At 34.2% G+C, this 20,418-nt stretch overlaps 2 protein-coding genes across 3 annotated transcripts in view; one reads left to right on the top strand and one right to left on the bottom strand.

Annotated features, from left to right (window-relative positions):
- The window catches only part of LOC132095524 (STE20/SPS1-related proline-alanine-rich protein kinase-like), a 59,309-nt gene extending 49,752 nt beyond the window's left edge, over window positions 1-9,557 (bottom strand). The window contains exons 1-2 of the mRNA XM_059500605.1: window positions 9,354-9,557; window positions 1,000-1,112 (exon numbers count right to left, since the gene is read on the bottom strand). Coding sequence (XP_059356588.1) covers window positions 1,000-1,112; window positions 9,354-9,459 — 219 coding nt within the window. The 5' untranslated portion in view covers window positions 9,460-9,557. The remainder of the gene's footprint in view (window positions 1-999; window positions 1,113-9,353) is intronic.
- Window positions 9,558-13,352: 3,795 nt separating this feature from the next.
- The window catches only part of LOC132095522 (ceramide synthase 6-like), a 49,065-nt gene continuing 41,999 nt past the window's right edge, over window positions 13,353-20,418 (top strand). Inside the window, exons 1-2 of one of the 2 annotated variants that reach the window (XM_059500603.1) lie at window positions 13,353-13,636; window positions 17,402-17,507. In XM_059500603.1, the coding sequence (XP_059356586.1) occupies window positions 13,467-13,636; window positions 17,402-17,507 (276 nt within the window). In that variant the 5' untranslated portion in view covers window positions 13,353-13,466. Of the gene's footprint in view, window positions 13,637-17,401; window positions 17,508-18,751; window positions 18,804-20,418 lie in introns of those variants that run through there. The other variant, XM_059500604.1, reaches the window with a different exon arrangement.

Raw genomic sequence — 20,418 nt, 5'->3', positions numbered from 1 at the left:
AAAAAAAAAAAAAAAATGTACATGTATTTTTATTAATTTAATGCATAATTGCAGATGAAAAAATAAAACTTCATCTAAGCTTTTAGAGAAATTTAGCACTGCATCAATTGCTCACCAATGGATGCTCTGCAGTGAATGGGTGCCGTCAGAATGAGAGTCCAAACAGCTGATAAAAACATCACAATAATCCACAAGTAATCCACATCACTCCAGTCTATCAAAGAAAGTCGATCAAAAAGCTGCATGTTGGCAAGAAACAAATCTCCTCTATCCATAATATTGTTTTCTCCAGTGAAAAAGTCGTCTTGTCTGAATCAAGAGAGAAATCTGCACGGATCAGGAACCGTTTACAAGCAAAAGCAATTCTTAACAAATACGTCAGTGGATTTTGATGTGCGAGGACAACAGGTGATAGACTTTATCACTTAGGATTTTGAAATATTTAAACGTCTTTATGGTGCGCGTCTTTCTTAAAAACACACAGCTTTTCTCAAGACTTTTTCTCTTTCTATTCATCAAAGATGGACTGGAGTGATGTGGATCACTTGTGGATTATTGTGATGTTTTTATCAGTTGTTTGGACTCTCATTCTGACGGCACCCATTCACTGCAGAGGATCCATTGGAGATCAAGTGATGTAATGCTAAAATTCAACTCATCAAGAAACAAACTCATCTACATCTCAGTTCACAGTTCATTTTTGGGTGAACTACTACTACTACTACTACTACTACTACTTTAAGATTATTGTGAAATGCCTATAATGAAAATGAATGGGTAAAACGGAGCCAAAAGATGTCTGTCCAATGTCTTCCCAATCCAGTCAGGCTGCTCAAAAAACAAATTGCAATTTACCTGTAACTATTTGCATTTCAATATAAAGTGTATGTGTGTGTGTGTGTGTGTGTGTGTGTGTGTGTGTGTGTGTGTGTGTGTGTTTAGCATGTGTATAGCAGAACCTGCGTGAGTAGACACAGCTGTTTTTATGTTGTTCCTCACCAACAGCTCATCCATGCTGGTCTGGCATTTCTCCAGGTTGATTCTCTTGATGGCCACACGCTCCTGTCGAGGGCTACAAAGCGCTGCCTGGACGACTGCTGTGGCTCCGCTACCTACAAAACACAGTAAAAACAGCTCTAATGAACAAAGCACACGCCGTGTCAAAGACATTATTCTAGATGAAAGGCAGACAGTAAACATGCCTTCTGGAATATAAAAGCTGGTGCACAGCATGTGCTGACTGTCATATGATGTGCTTAAAGGATTCATGATAGATGTGAGTGACACTGTAATAAGTAGCTTTACTGTAAGAGCAACAAATATAATAAGTTGTTATTTTCTTGTATCTGCAAATATAAAAAAAAAATCAATAACATTTTTAATTTTTAACCATTAACATGATGTTGTATATATATATATATATATATATATTAGTGTTGTCACGGTACCAAAATTTCAGTATTCGGTACCGATACCAGTGAAAATCCACGGTTCTCGGTACCAATTTCGGTACCAACGCAAAACACAAAAATATGCTAATTAAAAAAAACTTTTTAGCACTAAAAATAAAACCAATGCCATTCTTTATACTTATTTACAATTGTGTTTAAAGTTTTCTACAAGTTATATAATTATGAAAAACAGTAAACAAGTTTTACCCAAATTTAATTTGTCTTTTAATTTATGAAATTTAAACACATTTTATTTTTGGTAAATAAAGGGGATTTTCTATTCAAATTAAAACATGTAAGAAATATTGTGATTTATTTCTTTAAAAAATAAAGTTTTATAAATTTTTTCAACAGTAGTAGCAGTATCACATACATTTTACTAAATAATAGTAATATTTCTAGCACAATGCCTTTATGTAAAAATTAACTTTTAGGCCTAATGAATGCATATTTGTCATTTTAACTGAACTTAAGACTGGTGGTGACGCTAGAGATTTTTTGGTCATTGATGGTTTCTGTAAAAAAAAATAGTAATAGATCATATTAATTATTATTCATATTAATTATTATTAAAAGATAATACTACTACTAATTCTACTATCATACTAATGTATATCCAATGCACTATGAATTGATGAGCTGCTGGGTTCATGAATATTAATCACGTTGTCTGCGTTCGGTCAAACTGATTTGCTGAAATCAAAACAGGGACGGTACTAAATCAGCGCCAGCCAATGAAATTGCCATTTGCGCATTAGCTCCGCCCACTACTGGAGAAACCGGTATGTCTTCTGCTTGTTCAAAACTGAATATGAATAATTCTAAATGAACTCCATTACAGGAAAAGACAATAAAGAATAGTTTACATATAGCGTGTCGATTCAGCATGGTAAGACTCTCGCTCTCTCTCTTTTGCATGTGTGAGAAACTGAAAAGATCGCTTGATGGAGAGAGAACTCTGAAGCTCCAGATGCTGAAATTAATGCAAGCGTCACGCGCTTCAGTCTATGTAGTAAACAAACCCGCACGTCTCTGCCATTCATGAATTCACACAGAGACGCGCAGAACACGGATTCATATTTCAAACAACTTTTGCAGCTTAACATTTACAGATACTGGTCCATATGGAGATTTGATTTGATTAATTTATGCTAACTTTGACAAATTCTATGACTGTCCATATTAAAATGTAAGTTTCATTTTCATGACTGGATTTTGAGATTCCGTCCTCGTTTTCTGCTTCGCGGAAATCATAGCGCTGAACCGGGTTTGAACGGGACCTCGGTACTACCGGTACTTAAAGATACCTGGTACCGTCACATTTACATTTTTTTAGTACCGACTTGGTACCGAAGTACCGGGTCTTTTGACAACACTAATATATATATATATATATATATATATATATATATATATATATATATATATATATATATATATATACACACATGCAAACAATTTATACAATATATATTATTTTATTATATATTACACTGTAAAAATATGTGGTCAATAATACTTACTTTCTTTTTTTAATCAACAAGATTATTAATCAATAATACAGTAACAAAATTTAATACTGAGAATTATTATTACAATTTAAAATAACTGTTTTCTATTTGAATATATTTTATAATGTAATTTACTCTTGTGATGCAAAGATGAATTTTCAGTAGCCATTACTGCAGTCTTCAGAGTAATCCTTCCAAAATCACATTCATATGCTAATTTATAGATATTACAAAACTAAACTTTTTTTTTTCGCCTTTTCAGTTGTGAAAAAACTGCCAATGGCTTAAGTAAATTCTATGCACAAAACCTCCAAAGGTGATTAAAATACACTTAATTTAAAAATTTGTGTGCACATTATTTGCAATCATTAGATTATATTTCATCCAGCTGCAAGGAAAAGTATTTGAAGCCTTGGATTTACCATGTAAATTTGAATATCATCAGGAATAGACAAACAGTCTTAAGCAAATCACAATAAAAACTAGATAAAAAAAGTTTGTCAAGACAAACTTTAAGTTGGCTTGAGAAAGCCTGACCAGAAAGTTTGAAAAGTTTAAAACATTTAGAAAGTTTGAAAATGGGAAAAGTTTAAAAAGATTTAAAAGTTTGAAAAGCTTAAGTTTAAAAAAGAAAGTGATTAACATATTGCTAGCATTACAAGCAAGTGACTACTTGTAGTTCCTAGGATAGCAAAGTCCACTAAAGGAGGTAGAGCTTTCTCAAATTTGGCTCCCAAACTCTGGAATAGCCTTCCTGATAATGTTCGGGGTTCAGACACATTCTCTCTGTTTAAATGTAGATTAAAAACACATCTCTTTCGCCAAGCATATGAAAAATGTATCTTTTAAATTGTGAGTGTAGTTGCATCTGATCAAATGTGCATTTTTATTCTTTAGCTTGTGTTAAACTAATTTTACTTTGTTGGAACATCAGCTATGCTAATGATGTCTCTATTTTGTTTCTATGTTTTTTACATAGACATCCCGTGGTGACTAGGATTTACACAAGCTCCAGTCTGGATCCAGAACACCTGAGAAGAGATGATGCTGACCCTCAGAGGACCCCAGATGATCCTAACCTTGAATCAACAACAGAACTAAATAATTATTGCTACATGTGTGACTGCATCATATGATAACTATTAATTAATAATATTGATAGTTCATCGTCTAGCTGACTACGTCTTGTATTATTATTATTATTTTTTATTTTTTATAAAATCCTGTCAAACGTGCACAAACTAGCTACTACTAAATATTGTAGAAACATAATTTTCTGTAAAGTTGCTTTGTAACGATTTGTATTGTAAAAAGCGCTATACAAATAAACTTGAATTGAATTAAATTGAATTACCATGTCATTAGCATGATTAGCAAAGTTGCTAGCATGTTGTTAGCATTATTAGCAAGTGACTAGCATGTAGTTAGCATAATTACCACGGTATCTAACATGTCACTAGCATGATAAGCAAGTGACTAGCATGTAGCTAGCATGATTAGCAAGTTACTAGCATGTCTCTAGCATGTTTCTAGCATGATTAGCATGTTGCTAGCATGTCGCTACCATGTTTCTAGCATGATTAGCATGCGACTAGCATGTTGCTACCATGATTAGCATGTGACTAGCATATTGCTAGCATGATTAGCATGCGACTAGCATGTTGCTAGCATGTTTCTAGCATGATTACCATGTTGCTAGCATGTCACTAGCATGTCACTAGCATTTTTCTAGCATGATTAACATGCGACTAGCATGTTGCTAGCATGATAAGCATGCGACTAGCATGTTGCTAGCATGTTTATAACATGATTAGCATTTTGCTAGCATGTCGCTAGCATGTTTCTAGCATGATTAACATGTTGCTAGCATGTTTCTAGCATGATTAACATGTTGCTACCATGTTTCTAGCATGAATAGCATGTTGTTAGCATGTCGTTATCATGTTTCTAGCATAATTAGCATGCGACTAGCATGTTGCTAGCATAATTTTAGCATGATTAGCATATTGCTAGCATGTTTCTAACATGATTAGCATGTTGTTAGCATGTCGCTGTCATGTTACTAGCATGATTAGCATGCGACTAGCATGTTGCTAGCATGTTTCTAGCATGACTAGCATGCGACTAGCATGTTGCTAGCATGATTATAGCATGATTAGCATGAAGCTAGCATGTCGCTAGCATGTTTCTAGCATGATTAGCATGTTGCTAGCATGTCGCTATCATGTTTCTAGCATGATTACCATGCGACTAGCATGTTGCTAGCATGTTTCTAGCATGACTAGCATGCGACTAGCATGTTGCTAGCATGATTTTAGCATGATTAACATGTTGTTAACATGTTTCTAGCATGATTAGCATGTGACTAGCATGTTGCTAGCACGATTAGCATGTGACAAGCTTGTTGCTAGCATGATTATAGCATGATTAGCATGAAGCTAGCATATCGCTAGCATGTTTCTAGCAAGATTAGCATGCGACTAGCATGTTGCTAGCATGTTTCTAGCATGACTAGCATGTTTGCTAGCATGACTAGCATGCGACTAGCATGTTGCTAGCATTATTTTAGCATGATTAGCATGTTGCTAGCATGTTTCTAGCATGATTAGTATGCGACTAGTATGTTTCTAGCATAATTAGCATGTTGCTAGCATGTTTCTAGCATGACTAGCATGCGACTAGCATGTTGCTAGCATTATTTTAGCATGATTAGCATGTTGCTAACAGTTTTTAGCATGATTAGCATGTTGCTAGCATGTCGCTAGCATGTTTCTAGCATTCATTTTTATGAAAATCATAAGTCCAATCAGTTAGAAAAGATATAGCACACCAGGCGGGTATAGTCTGAAGAGCTGGTGAAGGAGTGGATGCCGAGTTGCCATATCTTCATACTGATATTAATTATATTATTACATGATTTCTTGTTTGACTATTAATCAAGTTATGGCAAGATTGAAATGTGTAACCTTATGTGCGCTTATGAGATATTAAAGAATCCTGTTCTACCCTGTATTTATTTTCCTCAAGATTAATGTCCACATATTATGTGTGTGTATCCAACCGTAATGATAAGACACTCGCCAGTGCTAGAAAGCCTTGAATTTTAGATAAGTTCTCTGTGCATGTGTGTTAGTATCTGTCTGTACAGGGAGACTGAACTCCGTCGAGAGCATTGAAGCTGACTTCTGCTGATGAAATTGCAAACTATTTTCTTCAAGTAAAATTATTATAATTAATTGAACTCATCTCTGACTCCTGGTCTTCATTGCGACATATCTGGTCCTTGGGTTTTGACTGTAAATTCCCCTACACTGGGCTGAGTTTGGAGTCTGTAGAGTTAAAGCTCTAGGAGGCGTTAGAGTCAAAAAATTTTGTCTCAGAAAAAGAATAATAATAATAAGTTTAAGACGGATTTCAGTAAGTTGGCTTTCTCAAGCCAACTTAACTACTTTATTTCTTTATAAAGCACAGTGTGAGTGGAAAATGTGTGTGAACCCAATTGGCCTTACTTTGGCAGCAATAACCAGTTCCAAACAACGGTTTCAGTTCTGCAGTATTTTCAGATTGTTTGTAGGTCATGCTGAGGTCAGAACTCAGGTTGTTGATACTCGTGTGTTGATTTACTGACATCTGTTGAGCTTCAGATGACAGACAGATGGCCTTCAGTCTCCTGCTAAATGGCCTGAATCTTATAAACTCTGGAATTCATTTTTCGCTCCATGACAGCAAGCCGTCCAGGTGACTTTTTGCACATTTTTGACAAACAGCTATGTTTTTTGGGGGGGACAGCAGTGGCTTTCTCTTTGCAGGACACCCACAGCTCTGATCTTTCTCCATTTATAGACAGTTTGTTTTCCAAACACCATTCAGAGATGATTTCGTAACCAAAAGGTTTCAATCTGAGGTGTGCCGAGTGTCTTTAATGTCTGTGGTATCTCACAGTCCTGTGCATGCAGTCAAATAAAGATTCAGTACAGTCACTGTAAATATTCACTTGGTTATGCCTAAAGTTAATTTGAAATTGATCTAGTTTAACAGACATGATGTTCCCTGGAGACAGGAGTATCTTCATACAAATCCACTGTCTGTCATTGAAACTCAATGGGTTCACTTACTTTTTCTTGTAACTGTATTCTGCATTTTGTATATATGCCAGCAGCTACCATTCTCTCTAAGTGCTGAAAAAGCCACATTGGTTAACCACTAATCGTATTATACCATGTAATTATTATAATTATTTTTATTTTATTTTTTATTTTTTTTATTATTATTATAATTATTTTTAATTATAAGTATGTAGTTATAATATATATTCATATAGTTACAATTAAATTAATATAATTATTATTATAATTATTAGTAATGTCAAACAATTAATAGCGATTAATTACATGCAAAAAAAATTACATTTTGAATGCATTTAGTGTCACTTTTGATCAATTTAATGCATTTTAGCTGAATAAAAGTATTAAATACTTTCATAAAAACACTTACTGATCCTAAACTTTTAAACTGTAGTATATATATGTGTGTGTGCATAAGTTATCATGCCGATATTTTTCATGCTTAGTTATATTGTCTATATAAACAAATACAGGCTTAGTGAAATTTCCTCCTATACATATATATAGAAGGAAATTTCACTAAGCCTGTTTGAAAACATTCCACTTTTTCTAGACAATTAATGCATAAAATATAATTCAGATCAGATATGACACATCACATTTGTGACTATAAACACAAATATAAACATGCACAAACACAAACGCAGTGCTGCTATTCACACTGTAAGAGTGTGTGACACTCTGCCAACTGCAGCTGACAGATAAGGAGGGGGTCCTGACCACACACCACACCGATTAGCAGAAGAAGAGCACAGAAACTATAGAGGAGCTCTCCGATAATGACAGCTCTTATCTGAGCTGATAGCATACTGCTTTAACACGCATCTCACAGCCATGAAGAGGCCCTTCTGGCTTGATTTACTTTGGGAGCCTCATATCTGCATGCAGTGGGTCCATCAATAGCAGCGGACTCAATTTGAGTAACACTTTTTGGGATTTGAGAATGCAGTGAAATGCCAATAAATGAAAAAAGAAAAAAACACACACACACACACAAGGTAAAATGTCATAAAATTACAGCTATTGATTATTAGGAAAAGTTCACTCATACAATTAAAAAATTCAATCATTATTTGGGAAGTTGACATCCTGCAAACAGTCTTTTTGCTATAATTATTATGCATGAGTTTATGGCCTCATATTAACCATGCCACAAGTGAAGTCTAAATGGTTTTTACAAATAGTAAAAAAAGAGTTATGAAAATTCATAATCTTGATGTTGACCAAAAAAAAAGGCCCATAAGCAGGTTTGAATAAACTACACAATCCACAACTGCATAATTGTTATCTTTAAGTTAACATAAGAATAACTTTTATATAACTTTTATAATATTTCGAAATGAACACTTACTGGACTGAAGCAACTTTGGTTTACTTAATTATTTAGACATCTTTTTTTTTTTTTTTTTTTTTAGAAAATCATGTTCAGATGCAAGTATGTTTTTATATTATTTCATATGTCTGGCATTACAGGGTTAATATGTGCACTTTGTGTGCTGTATAACATAAAATATACATATCAATTCTAATAAAAATAATTTGTACATATGTCAGTGTTCAAATTGCTTTATGAAGCATAAACATAAAATATGTAAATTGATAAATGTGTGTTGTGAGATTAATACGGCTCTTGTGTTTAAGTGACGTATATAAAGGTCTCATTGCAATTCAATTTCTCAAAACTGCTTTTCATTTCTTTGTGAAGGACTTTCCGAATGAACAGAAATGACTTATAGCACTTGTAAGAAATGAGAAGTGCTCAATCTGAGCAGCAGAGGGCGTCATGAGACGAGCGCAAACGCATTGCATGCAGCAAATGACAGCTTTGTACTGTAAGTGCACACCAGATGCACACATGCAGAATATGAATAATACAATATATAAAATCATAATAACGACTCTTGTTGTCACTGTTATTAATGTTTTCTTAAATATCCCCCAACCTCCGCAATACATCAAATTCAAACCCCTGAAACTTGGTTGCACTTTTTAGTCAGAATAACGTCCCCTGTTTATGATAACAGCACATCTGCTGTAAACGTCACAGTAGCCTGATGTCTCTCTGGACACGTGCAGTTCTGAAGCATCATCATCATCACTCGTAACAAGTGCACTGTCATCTAATAGCTCCAAAACATAAGATAGGAAGCTCCACTTGTCATATCCGCATTGCATTACTGTCATCATATGGGAAAAAGCCGGTAGGCCCAAACCAAAAGAACAAAACGCATCCTCTGACAAGCTCAAATCCATCTGCAACTACCCACCGATCACCTCCTGGAGCTCGTACGCCTCCCTGACAATGGGCCAGCTGCTGGTGAGCGTCGGCTGCGGGGTCTGGACGGCCGCATGGGAGTCGCTCTGCTCCGCCATGATGTTGCTGAGAGTCGCTCTCACACTCGCTCACCTCTGCGCTGCTGCTGCATCACTACCGCCTGCCTGCGATGAACACCTCCGGAAAGACACATCGCCAACCCTACTACAGCGAGGGCAAGAGCTCATGAATATTCATCGCGGCGCGCTAGCTCATGAATATTAACTCGGCCGTGGTGACGTTGTTTGACTAGATTAGACGACTTTATTGTCATAGGGCAACGAAATGCAGTTAGCATCTAACCAGAAGTGCAATAAAAAGTAAGTACAGAATATGCAGTGTCTGCAATATGTTACAAATGTACAATAAATATGCATATAAAGCAGTATTATGGACATATTTTACAGATTTTAAATACTGTTAGCATGTTATACAGATAGGTGTACTATGAACATACTATAGCCTACAGATGAATTATGTAAAAGTGTATGTACACTATAGGCAGAAACTATGAACATAAGAACATCATTTACACTAGTGCAATGGACAGTAAAGTGCATAGAAAATATTCCAGTGTGCAAACGGAATACTCAGTATTCCGGATGATCAGACAGTAGTGCAAGTAATAACAAGTTTACTGTTTTGCTTGTTTGTAAATCCATCTGCAACTACCCACCGTAGATGGCGACCGTCCCATCTAGTTGCGTTCGGTAGATTGATTGATTGATGGATTGATTGATTCTATAGTCTAAGCCCCTGTTATTTATTTATTTATTTATTTATTCATTCATTCATTCATTCATTCATTCATTCATTCATTCAATTATTCAATCATTCATTCATTCTAGGGCTGGGCGATATATCGAATATTAGCGATAATATCGGAATAATTTTGACGACGATGTACAATTTGAATATATCGGGAATATCGAATATTTCAATTTCAAGCATACTTTCCCAAAAGAACGCGCCGAATGTCCAAAAAAGGAACCTGTAACTGCTGACTGCTCTACGCCCCTCTACTACGAGAGCTGTAATGATAGCTGTTGCCAGATAACAAGAGTTTAAATCTCAGAATCATAGCTCCACTGTTACAAGGATACATTTTCTGCCCGGTGTGTGCTTATTTTAAGCAATCTGGCAACCATGCGCACGTGCTCACTCCTCATTGCGGAAGAGCAGCGGACGATAATCTGAAAACACTAACAAGCTGGAATTGAGCGATCTAATGAAAGCGTTGTTCAGCCGGTCTGTGTTCTGTCGTGAGATCTCAACATGCACTTACTCGACCGCTGATGTTTGAATAGAGAAACATAGGCTATGGCCATTTGGAATTACTATTGGGGAATTTCACTGATATGTTTACCAGTTTCCATAATATAGACAGAGAAAATGCAAAAGTCTTTGGTATTCATTTATATATATTTATATATAAGAAATAGCTATGTGCTTCAGCAACTAGCTCCCCATCTAAGAGGGTTTTTAGTGTCAGTAGGAACATAGTTTCATGCCACAGAGCTTCTCTTAAAACCACAGACAGTTGACAGACTTGTGTTCTTAGCTTAAAAACTTGTTAAAAAAATTAAAATAAAATACTTATCCCAGTTGCATAGTTTAAATTGTGAATTGCATGCACTAAAAAGTTGACAGAATGCACTTTCTGTAACTGTTACTTAATTTGCACTGCTTCAGTTACATATATGCCTACATGTATTCATTTAATAAAAAGCAGTAAGTGATCTCTTGGTCTAGATTTTTTAACTGCTTAAATTAGCTGTTTAATCTAAATAGTTTTTTGTTTTTTTTGGGCAAAAGAAAATCGTGTTTTATTTTTTATTATTTAAATGCAAATGCAAACATATCGAGATATATATCGAATATCGTAAAATTTTTGACAATATCGAGATATAATTTTTTTTGTATATCGCCCAGCCCTAATTCATTCATTCATTCATTCATTCATTCATTCATTCATTTATTTATTTATTTATTTATTTATTTATTTATTTATTTATTTATTTTATTTTATTTTCTAATAGTATAAGCCCTTGCTATTTATTTATTTATTTGTTTATTTGTTTGTTTGTTGGTTTATTTATTCTGTCTAAAAGTCTAACCCAATGCTATTTATTTATTTATTTATTTATTTATTTATTTATTTATTCTAATAGTCTAACCCCATGCTATTTTTTTTATTTATGCTTTTTAATAGCCTAAGCCCATGTTATTTATTTATTCATTCATTCATTAATTCATGTATGCTTTCTAATAATCTAAGCCCCTGTTATTTATTTATTTATGATTTCTAATAGTCTAAGCCCCTGTTCTTTCTTTCTTTCTTTCTTTATTTATTTCTGTTTCTGCCACGGGATGCCGAGGTAACTAAGAATTACAGAAGCTTCAGTCTGGATCCAGCCCTTAACGAAGATCTGAGATGACCGACCTGAGAAGAGATGAAGCCAAGCCTGAAACAAGAACTACCCAACTTTTCTTTAAATTTTATATATATATATATATATATATATATATATATATATATATATATATATATATATATATATATAAGAATATTGATTACTTTGGCTTTATTTTTATCTATAAAAGAATTTCGCAAGAAATTATATATAATTTATGAAATAATCTCTGTTTGTATTCACCTCTTTAAAAAAAAAAAGTAAAAGCAAAAAAAGCAAGCACTGCAGTAGACACTGGAAAAAACTATTCCATTGACCAGCAGGTGGCGCTATTTCATAAGATTTGACAGCTAAAGGTGGCCCCCTGTAGTTCTGTGCTTTTATTTTGATGTGTGACTTCTATAGTGGCAAATCAGAAAAAAATAACAAAATAAAAACAAACATTTATTAACAAAATAATAATACATTATTAGTAAGTAGCACATTAACAATCATTTTTAAAAAAATCACAGATGAAAATGAACACAGATGAGATGAACACTGATTGCTTTCTTGTTAGAACACAGTTATAAATCATTTAAAAAATACAAATTTAAAAACCTATTTCTGATAACTGAAACTATCTGAATCATTTTGTTAATTGAAATAAATAGCATGAAATATGCATATTAAATGGAAAACAAACTAAACGATAACTATAAATGTTGCTTTGGTAACTTACTGAAATTGGTTGAAGCTGCAGCATTAAATTTACTAATTAGTATAAAAACAGAACTAAAAATAATAATAAAGCTTAAATAAAGAAAAAACTAAGAAAAAAAGATAAAAGCACACATCAAACTGACTAAAATGATATCCAAATCTAAAAATAAATGCTAATTATAAAAATAAAGCTAGTATAATAAAAACTATATAATATAATATTATATTTTATATTTTTATTGTGTTTTTGTCGTGGTTATTATGATTTATATATATATATATATATATATATATATTTTTTTTTTTTTAAGAACAGTCACAGTTTGTAACCCAGGTTTTAAAAAGTAGGCCTACACTCCCATAATGTACTTAAAATGCTCTATTCGCGCACTAGTTTTGTACTAAGAATTATTCTTTAGTACTTCTTAAGATAAACTCAGGATCAACTAAGCTAAGTTTACTCAATTGTGCTATTTTGAGTATCAACTAAAATGCGCTTTTAACATACTATCTCTGGATTTTAAAAATGCATTTAGTTACCAGTTGTAGTACACTTGAACCCATCTTTTATACACCAGTACACTGTTGTGACTAAATACGTTTATAAAAATACAGAAATAGTATGTTAAAAGTGCATTTAAGTTCATATTTGGAAATGAGTATATAATGTCAAGAGGAATATAATTACTCTCCCGAACTGTTTCTTTAAGAGACGCTTTTATGATTGACAAGCGCACGGACCAATCAGCGTTGCGGAGGAGGAGCGCGTCGGCAGCGTTCTACTTCCCTAAATCGGAGAGGGCGGAGCCTCGTGACACAGACGGGGCGGTGCGAAACCCGCTTCCATCATCATCAGCAACATCACACTGGAGCTGCAGAGATCCGCCGTGAAAGAGCGTCGCAAGCTGCGTCGGCCATTGAGTGCACATCAGACTTCAGATCCGCTGGAGATGGCAGGGATCCTGGCGTGGTTCTGGAACGAAAGGTTCTGGCTCCCGCACAACGTCACCTGGGCTGACCTGAAAAACACAGACGAGTCCACCTTTCCACAAGCCGAGGATCTGTACCTGGCATGTCCTTTAGCATTCTGCATGTTCATGATCCGGCTGGTCTTTGAGAGGTACGTCCAGTGTCACATCTTCATCATCATCATCTTCTTCTTCGTCATCATCATCACTACTGAAGATGTTGCGCTCAGGGTTCATCCTCAGCTGATGGGACAGGTCCCTTCACATATTGTCACTGAATCTTTGTATGAATTAGGACAGGGACAATGACAGGAACCCAGTATGGCCCATCTTCTGCAATAATAATACTGATGATGAAAGTAGGTCAGTGCTGCTCCTTGTTGTGCAGATCATTCTTAGGTGTGCCATCTATTTCTGGTTTTGTGAGCAGAGTGTTTTTAAACCAAATCTGAAGTTTGAGAATCTCCACTGACTCCCAGCACAGGGGCATATTGTCACGCTGCTGTATGTATGGGATAAGTTGTCACAAAGGGTGTCATTTTTACCACAAAAACAGTAAAACAATTACTCCAATTGAGTTAAATATATTTCCTATTGTGCATGTAAGTGCATTGACCCTATGAAGACTGTGCTAGAAACCCGTCCAAGGTGACTGGCGATATGCTTGTATTAATCTGAATTTTTGGGTCATCTTATTTAAAATATTTACAAACATTTAAAAGATGGCCTAGATTTTTAAGAGTCTCTTGACCTAGATTTTGTTATTCATCACACTGCTGAATTCCTGAATATACTGATTATATCTATACTGAAATAATTCAATAGCTGTGGAGCATGTTAACATCTTTTTCAGCCACACTTACTCTGACGTATAATGACAATAATAATAATAATTTGTAATATTTAAAAAATATATTTAATATATTAAAAAGTATCTTATACTCACCAAGGATGCAATTTTTAACTCTAAAATTCTAAAATATGTATATATATGTAAGAAGTGAAGTGAAGTTACGTGACATTCAGCCAAGTATGGTGACCCATACTCAGAATTTGTGCTCTGCATTTAACCCATCCGAAATGCACACACACAGAGCAGTGAACACACACACACACTGTGAGCACACACCCGGAGCAGTGGGCAGCCATTTATGCTGCGGCGCCCGGGGAGCAGTTGGGGGTTCGATGCCTTGCTCAAGGGCACCTAAGTCGTGGTATTGAGGGTGGAGAGAGAACTGTACATGCACTCCCCCCACCCACAATTCCTGCCGGACCGGGACTCGAACCCACAACCCTTCGATTGGGAGTCCGACTCTCTAACCATTAGGCCACGACTTTCCCTTTATTAGGAAATAATGTTAATTTTTAATTAGGTGATATGTCATCTCATATAAATTGAAAATATATTATTTGAGATTTTAACAATTTAAATTTTAAGTAGGTGCTGTTAGCAGCTAGTAACAAACATAAAATAATAATAATAATAATAAAACACTATAGAATATACAAAATAAAACTTGTAATTCTTATTTATATGCATAAATATGTTTATATTAAATATTGGATACATTATTTTTGCACCTGATGTTGTTGCACCTGAAAGTGGCTGGAATATATATATATATATATATATATATATATATATATATATATATATAGATAGATAGATAGATAGAATTATTTTTTATTTTTTTATTTTATATTTTTTTATTCCCAGTGTTAGGTTTGCATCCAACGTACCAAAGCAATGCTAGAGAAACAAGCTTTTGTGTGTGTTTGGATTTTTTTTTTTTTTGTAAAGTTATTGACACATTGCCTCTTCCCCATGTGACTACTAGTCATATGCTTGAGATTAGATGACAAAACCAGTCAGTGTGCACTTGATATCAACAGTAAATCATGCTTTCCAGTGATCTATGAAACACAGACATTAATTAGTTTTGCACTATTATGAGTTTTGACATCTGAAAATGTGTTGGCTTTCAGTGTCACAAAAGCAGCAGTTTTGACATCTTCCCTGCGGGACGACGCAGTGTCAGGTTTTGTGTTTATGTGTGCCACAGACCATCTGCTCTTCACCTTCATCTGACAGAGTTCTTCAGGTCTCTTAGTTTTGAAGGTGAAATAAACTGTCAGGGTCTCCTCTGGGACTGTGTTGGAAGACGGATCTTCTAAAACTTATTTTATTGTCAGAGTTAGTGTATAAGTTTAAACCCGTGTGTCCAGTCAGTTTTGGACCGGCTGAAACCTTTGGATATGAGTTTACATTAAACAAACCATTGCAAAATAATTAAAAGCCATCAGTGTTCAACTGAAACGTTGTGATAAAAGCTCTCGTGGTCTTCAGTGTGGCATCACTTGACTTCCTCTGTAGAAAGAGGTCACACTATATGAACTACAAACATCCTCTTCCATCCTCCTGTGTTGCACAAGCGCTGGACATTTTTATGACGAGGAACAGCCCATTTATGGCATTTCAGCCCCACAAAAGCAAACAGTGAGCAGGCCGCAAATCAATTGGGTCAACCATAAGCTTATCGCAGCTTTTCAGCATTATAGAAGAATCATTTCTAGAGCATTCTCTGCACTGAATTGCAGGGCTCTTAATTGGATGACATTATTAATTAAGTGGCAAAAGCTCTGTCACCTCCATTTCCATCCTGACATCTTACTTTCCCGGACTTGCAAGGCCAGTTCCTCTCTGAGCTTCGAGGTGTATTTTTGTTTACCAAGACTGCATTTATTTGATTTCAAAATACAGTTAAAAACAATAACATTGTGAAACATTATTAAAAAATAAAATAACTATTTTCTATTTGAAAACATTTCAATGTAAATTATTTGTGTGATGTAAAGCTGAATTTACAGCATCATTACTTGTGTCATTAGTTCACATGACCCTTCAGAAATCATATTAATATGCGGATTATTGTTATGCTGATTATTGAAAAACATTGTTTTATATATATATAGTTAATATATTAAATAGAAAAGTTGATAAAATAGAAAGTTCAAAATAACAATTTATATATATATATATATATATATATATATATATATACACACACACACACACAGTAAACATTCTTAGCCATTTCTATTTTGAAGCACCTGTTAAAAAAAAAAAGAAAAAAAATTCCTTGTACGGATGTATTTATATAAAAGTGTATATCAGATATTTAGAAATATGCTCTGATCAAGCAACTTTCAGCTTTATTAATTCTAGCCGATTTACACAACAACTGGAAAATGCAGAAAATGAACAGGATGTAAATAAGGAGTTAAAGTTAGCCACTGCTAGATTGAGTTTGCTTACATGTAGATGTCAGTGTTTGTCTTTGATACCAGTCTTTATAACATCATAAGGATTTGTGAAATTTAATCAAACAGGATGGAATGTTTTAAAAAAGACCCAAACCATAAAAAGTTTTTTTTTTAGGTTAAAGAAAGGGAAATAATCAGTTTATGTCATCGCTATTGTGATAAACGAAATATGACTTCCTTAAACAATGAGTTTTATATTTATATATGAAAATGTACTGCATAATACCAATGACCCATGAAATGTTTCTTCTGGTCTCATTATCAGATCGACAAGATCGAGTCACATTAGTATAACAAAACCGACTGTGATGCAGTCGCGCTGATCAGTGGCTGTTTATTTCCTCATACACCGATGTTTATCAGACGTTCACAGAAGCAGCCAGTGAGCTGCAGGAAGTCCAGATGCTTACAGCTGGCCTGCGCGGTTTAACACGCCGTCTCTGAAGATTTGGCAAGTGATTGCACACAGGAGGATTTTTTTTTGCCGCACGCTGTGGTTTTACAGCCTGTCAGACCTTCAGAATTAAGTTAGCAGGCACTGATATTACAAGATATAAATCTAATGAGGCGTTCTTTCTTATTGCTTGTTGTAGGTTTATTGCGAGGCCATGTGCACTAGGTCTGAAAATCCAGGCCAACGGGCCGCAGAAGGCTCAGCCCAACGCCATTCTGGGGAAGGTCTTCACTGCCATCACCAAGGTAAAGACCATGTTTCACCACAACACAGTTTTGAGTGGTTTACTGCTATTATAAATGGCAGGAACTGCAGTTTGATTCATTCAGGAAGCCAGTTTCAGTAGGACTGCAGCAACTAATGTGCTGAATAGATATGTGCATTTAACAGCTGAATGTTAATATAAACATTAACACCTTCTCAGTATTTCTCAGTTAAATTACTGGTGTTTTTACTGCATTATTATTTTTATTAACCGTTTGCATCAATACAACAATTACATGTCATTAGAGGAAAAAACATGCATCAGAAATGGTCATAAAAATATCGGCTCCCAGTTTTTTAATAATATGAGTTTTGTTCATAACTACAAAAAAAAAAAACATACATTTTCAGGATTTTAACCCTTTTAAATGCTAGTTTGTTTACATAATGCTACGGCTGTTTATGAAGAAAAAAATAATTTTCCTTATACTAAATGCTAAGCAGATTTATATATATATATATATATTAAGAAACAAACTTAATTTTGCATTATTTTTTGTGCAGTGTCAGAATAATAATAATAAAAAAAATCCATTCACACACAAATTTCTCCATACCATCACACCTAAATTATATAATTTCAATTTTCCTTTTTTCAGAAGAAAAAATAACAATAAAAAAAAAAACAATAATAATTAGCTCCATAGGCCAGGCCTTAGAAAATGGTGCCATCGGGTGGAAAATAGTACTGTTAAATGTTAAAAGTAGTATACATTTTAACTTATAAATATTAAAAACAGCAGATAAACATGTAATTAATGTTAAAAACTCGATTCTTGCCACAGAGGGTCTTTAAATATAATGTGTTAGTACTGGCCTGTAAATCAAATTAGCTGAACATTTTCCTTCCGGTTTAGATTGAAATGTTTTATTGAGCTATCAAAGTTATCCAGCCGAGAGAACTGAGTGTTTTATCTTGTCAATATTGTCGTTTCATTTATATTAATGGCATATTAGACAGTGGCAGGTCTTTTAGGCTGCATTTACGAGGCATAATGATCTGATTTGTTGACACTAGTCCATTTTTTATCATGCCTGTTTAAGTTTTATTTAAAGGGACAGTTCACTCAAAAAATAAAAACCTGTCTTTATCTCACCCTCGTGATGTTGTTTTTAGTGTTTAACAGAAGAAACAAAGTAATGCAGGTTAAGAACAACAGTAAACTATGACTTCAAGATGAACAGGCTGTGTTTGTGCATTAATACTGTACCTCACCTACTGTAGGTGAAATGATGCTCACATGAAACAGACGAGGACGATAACATAGAGATCCCAGGTGAAGTTTCATTTACAACAGCGATAATCCAAAAACATGAACTGTGAATTAAATCCAAGACCTGAAACAAAACATAAACTATGAGCTTGACTATAAACAGTAACATTGAACTGCACACTGTACATACTTCAATAGACAACAAAGTAGCATGGCAAACATGAGGTCATAAATACAAGACTATGGATTAATCCCAAAACATAAACAACTAATAAGAATACAGAAATTCTAAACAGGAAAAATGAACATGCACTAAATGCAGTTATGCCCTAAAATTCAAGACATTGTGAAAAAAAAATGCCCCTGTATGAATTTTTGTCCCATATTTATATCATACGATATCACACATGAGCAGGGTGAGCAATATCACACTGATTTTGTCCTGAATATCACTAGTTTAAATGTGATTTTCTACAACAGTTCAGTAAATAAGAAGTTGGTATTGTGTAATATTTCAAAAACAATATTGTGTTTTCTCTCTGTTTTTCAGAGAACATAATTCCTTTAAAGACATAGCGTCTCCGAGCAACACATCAGTGTATGTATATATATATATATATATATATATATATATATATATGTATATATATATATATATATGTGTATATATATATATTAGTGCTGTCAATCGATTAAAAACTTAATCGCAATTAATCGCAATAAAAAAGAAATGTTTTTGTACGTTTTTAATATATTTTTTAATGTAATAATTTCACAGTTAATCAAATTAATGTAGAAACAACATAAAGACAGTATATTTTAAATACTTGTTTAAATGGCATCTTTTTATGAATGAAGTCCAGTATTACTGATATTAATACAGCTACTGATTTTTTTTTTTTTACATTTATTATTAGGCTTCAAAAATATAACAGTTTTTAATTTAAGTAAACTTAAAACAATGCTAACATAAACCCATAATAAATGTCATGTTTACTCCTGCCCTTCCTGTCTTAACAGTTAGGAAATATACAGAAATTTAATAAAGTTATCAAAGTTATATGCAGTCTGCACTGCATAAACTATAAATTAAATAATTAATCCTTATTAAAGCTACAAAAGTTATTTAGTCAAGAGCAGCGAGTCATTTTCTCTGTTCCCTTTGTTCTTTAACTTTACTGACAGGAAGCTTTATTGGCTGCTGTCCCTTTAAGAGCAGACAGACACGCGGATCTCACCGTTTATATACTGTCTATGGATCTCGCCTCATTCTCTCACAACTCTTTTTGTTCATTTTAGACTTTATATAAATCATTTAAGATTGCTCTTATGAGGATAATCGACAAAACTGGCACTTTGGGATGTTTATTGTTAGTTCAAGCGCTTAAGAGAACTGGATTCTGGCGCCCTGTCTATGCATTGTGTGTGTGTGTGTGTGTGTGTGTGTGTGTGTATGTGTGTATGTGTCACATGAGGGCATTCACAGACAGCGCATTCTCTTTTGTCTTGCCGTGCTTTAAATGTTTAAAAGCATTTAAAAGAATAAGAGCGTGATCATATAATGTAAAGCTAGCCAACGGATGGCAGAAAATACGGATGCTGCGTTAATTCCGTTAAATATTTTGACACGTTAAACCAGACAAAAATTAATCGCATGCGTTAACGTTGACAGCACTAA

The sequence above is a fragment of the Carassius carassius genome, chromosome 19, assembly GCF_963082965.1.
Source record: "Carassius carassius chromosome 19, fCarCar2.1, whole genome shotgun sequence".
NCBI classification, from domain to species: Eukaryota; Metazoa; Chordata; class Actinopteri; order Cypriniformes; family Cyprinidae; genus Carassius; species Carassius carassius.
This window is presented reverse-complemented; position numbering and strand designations above follow the sequence as displayed.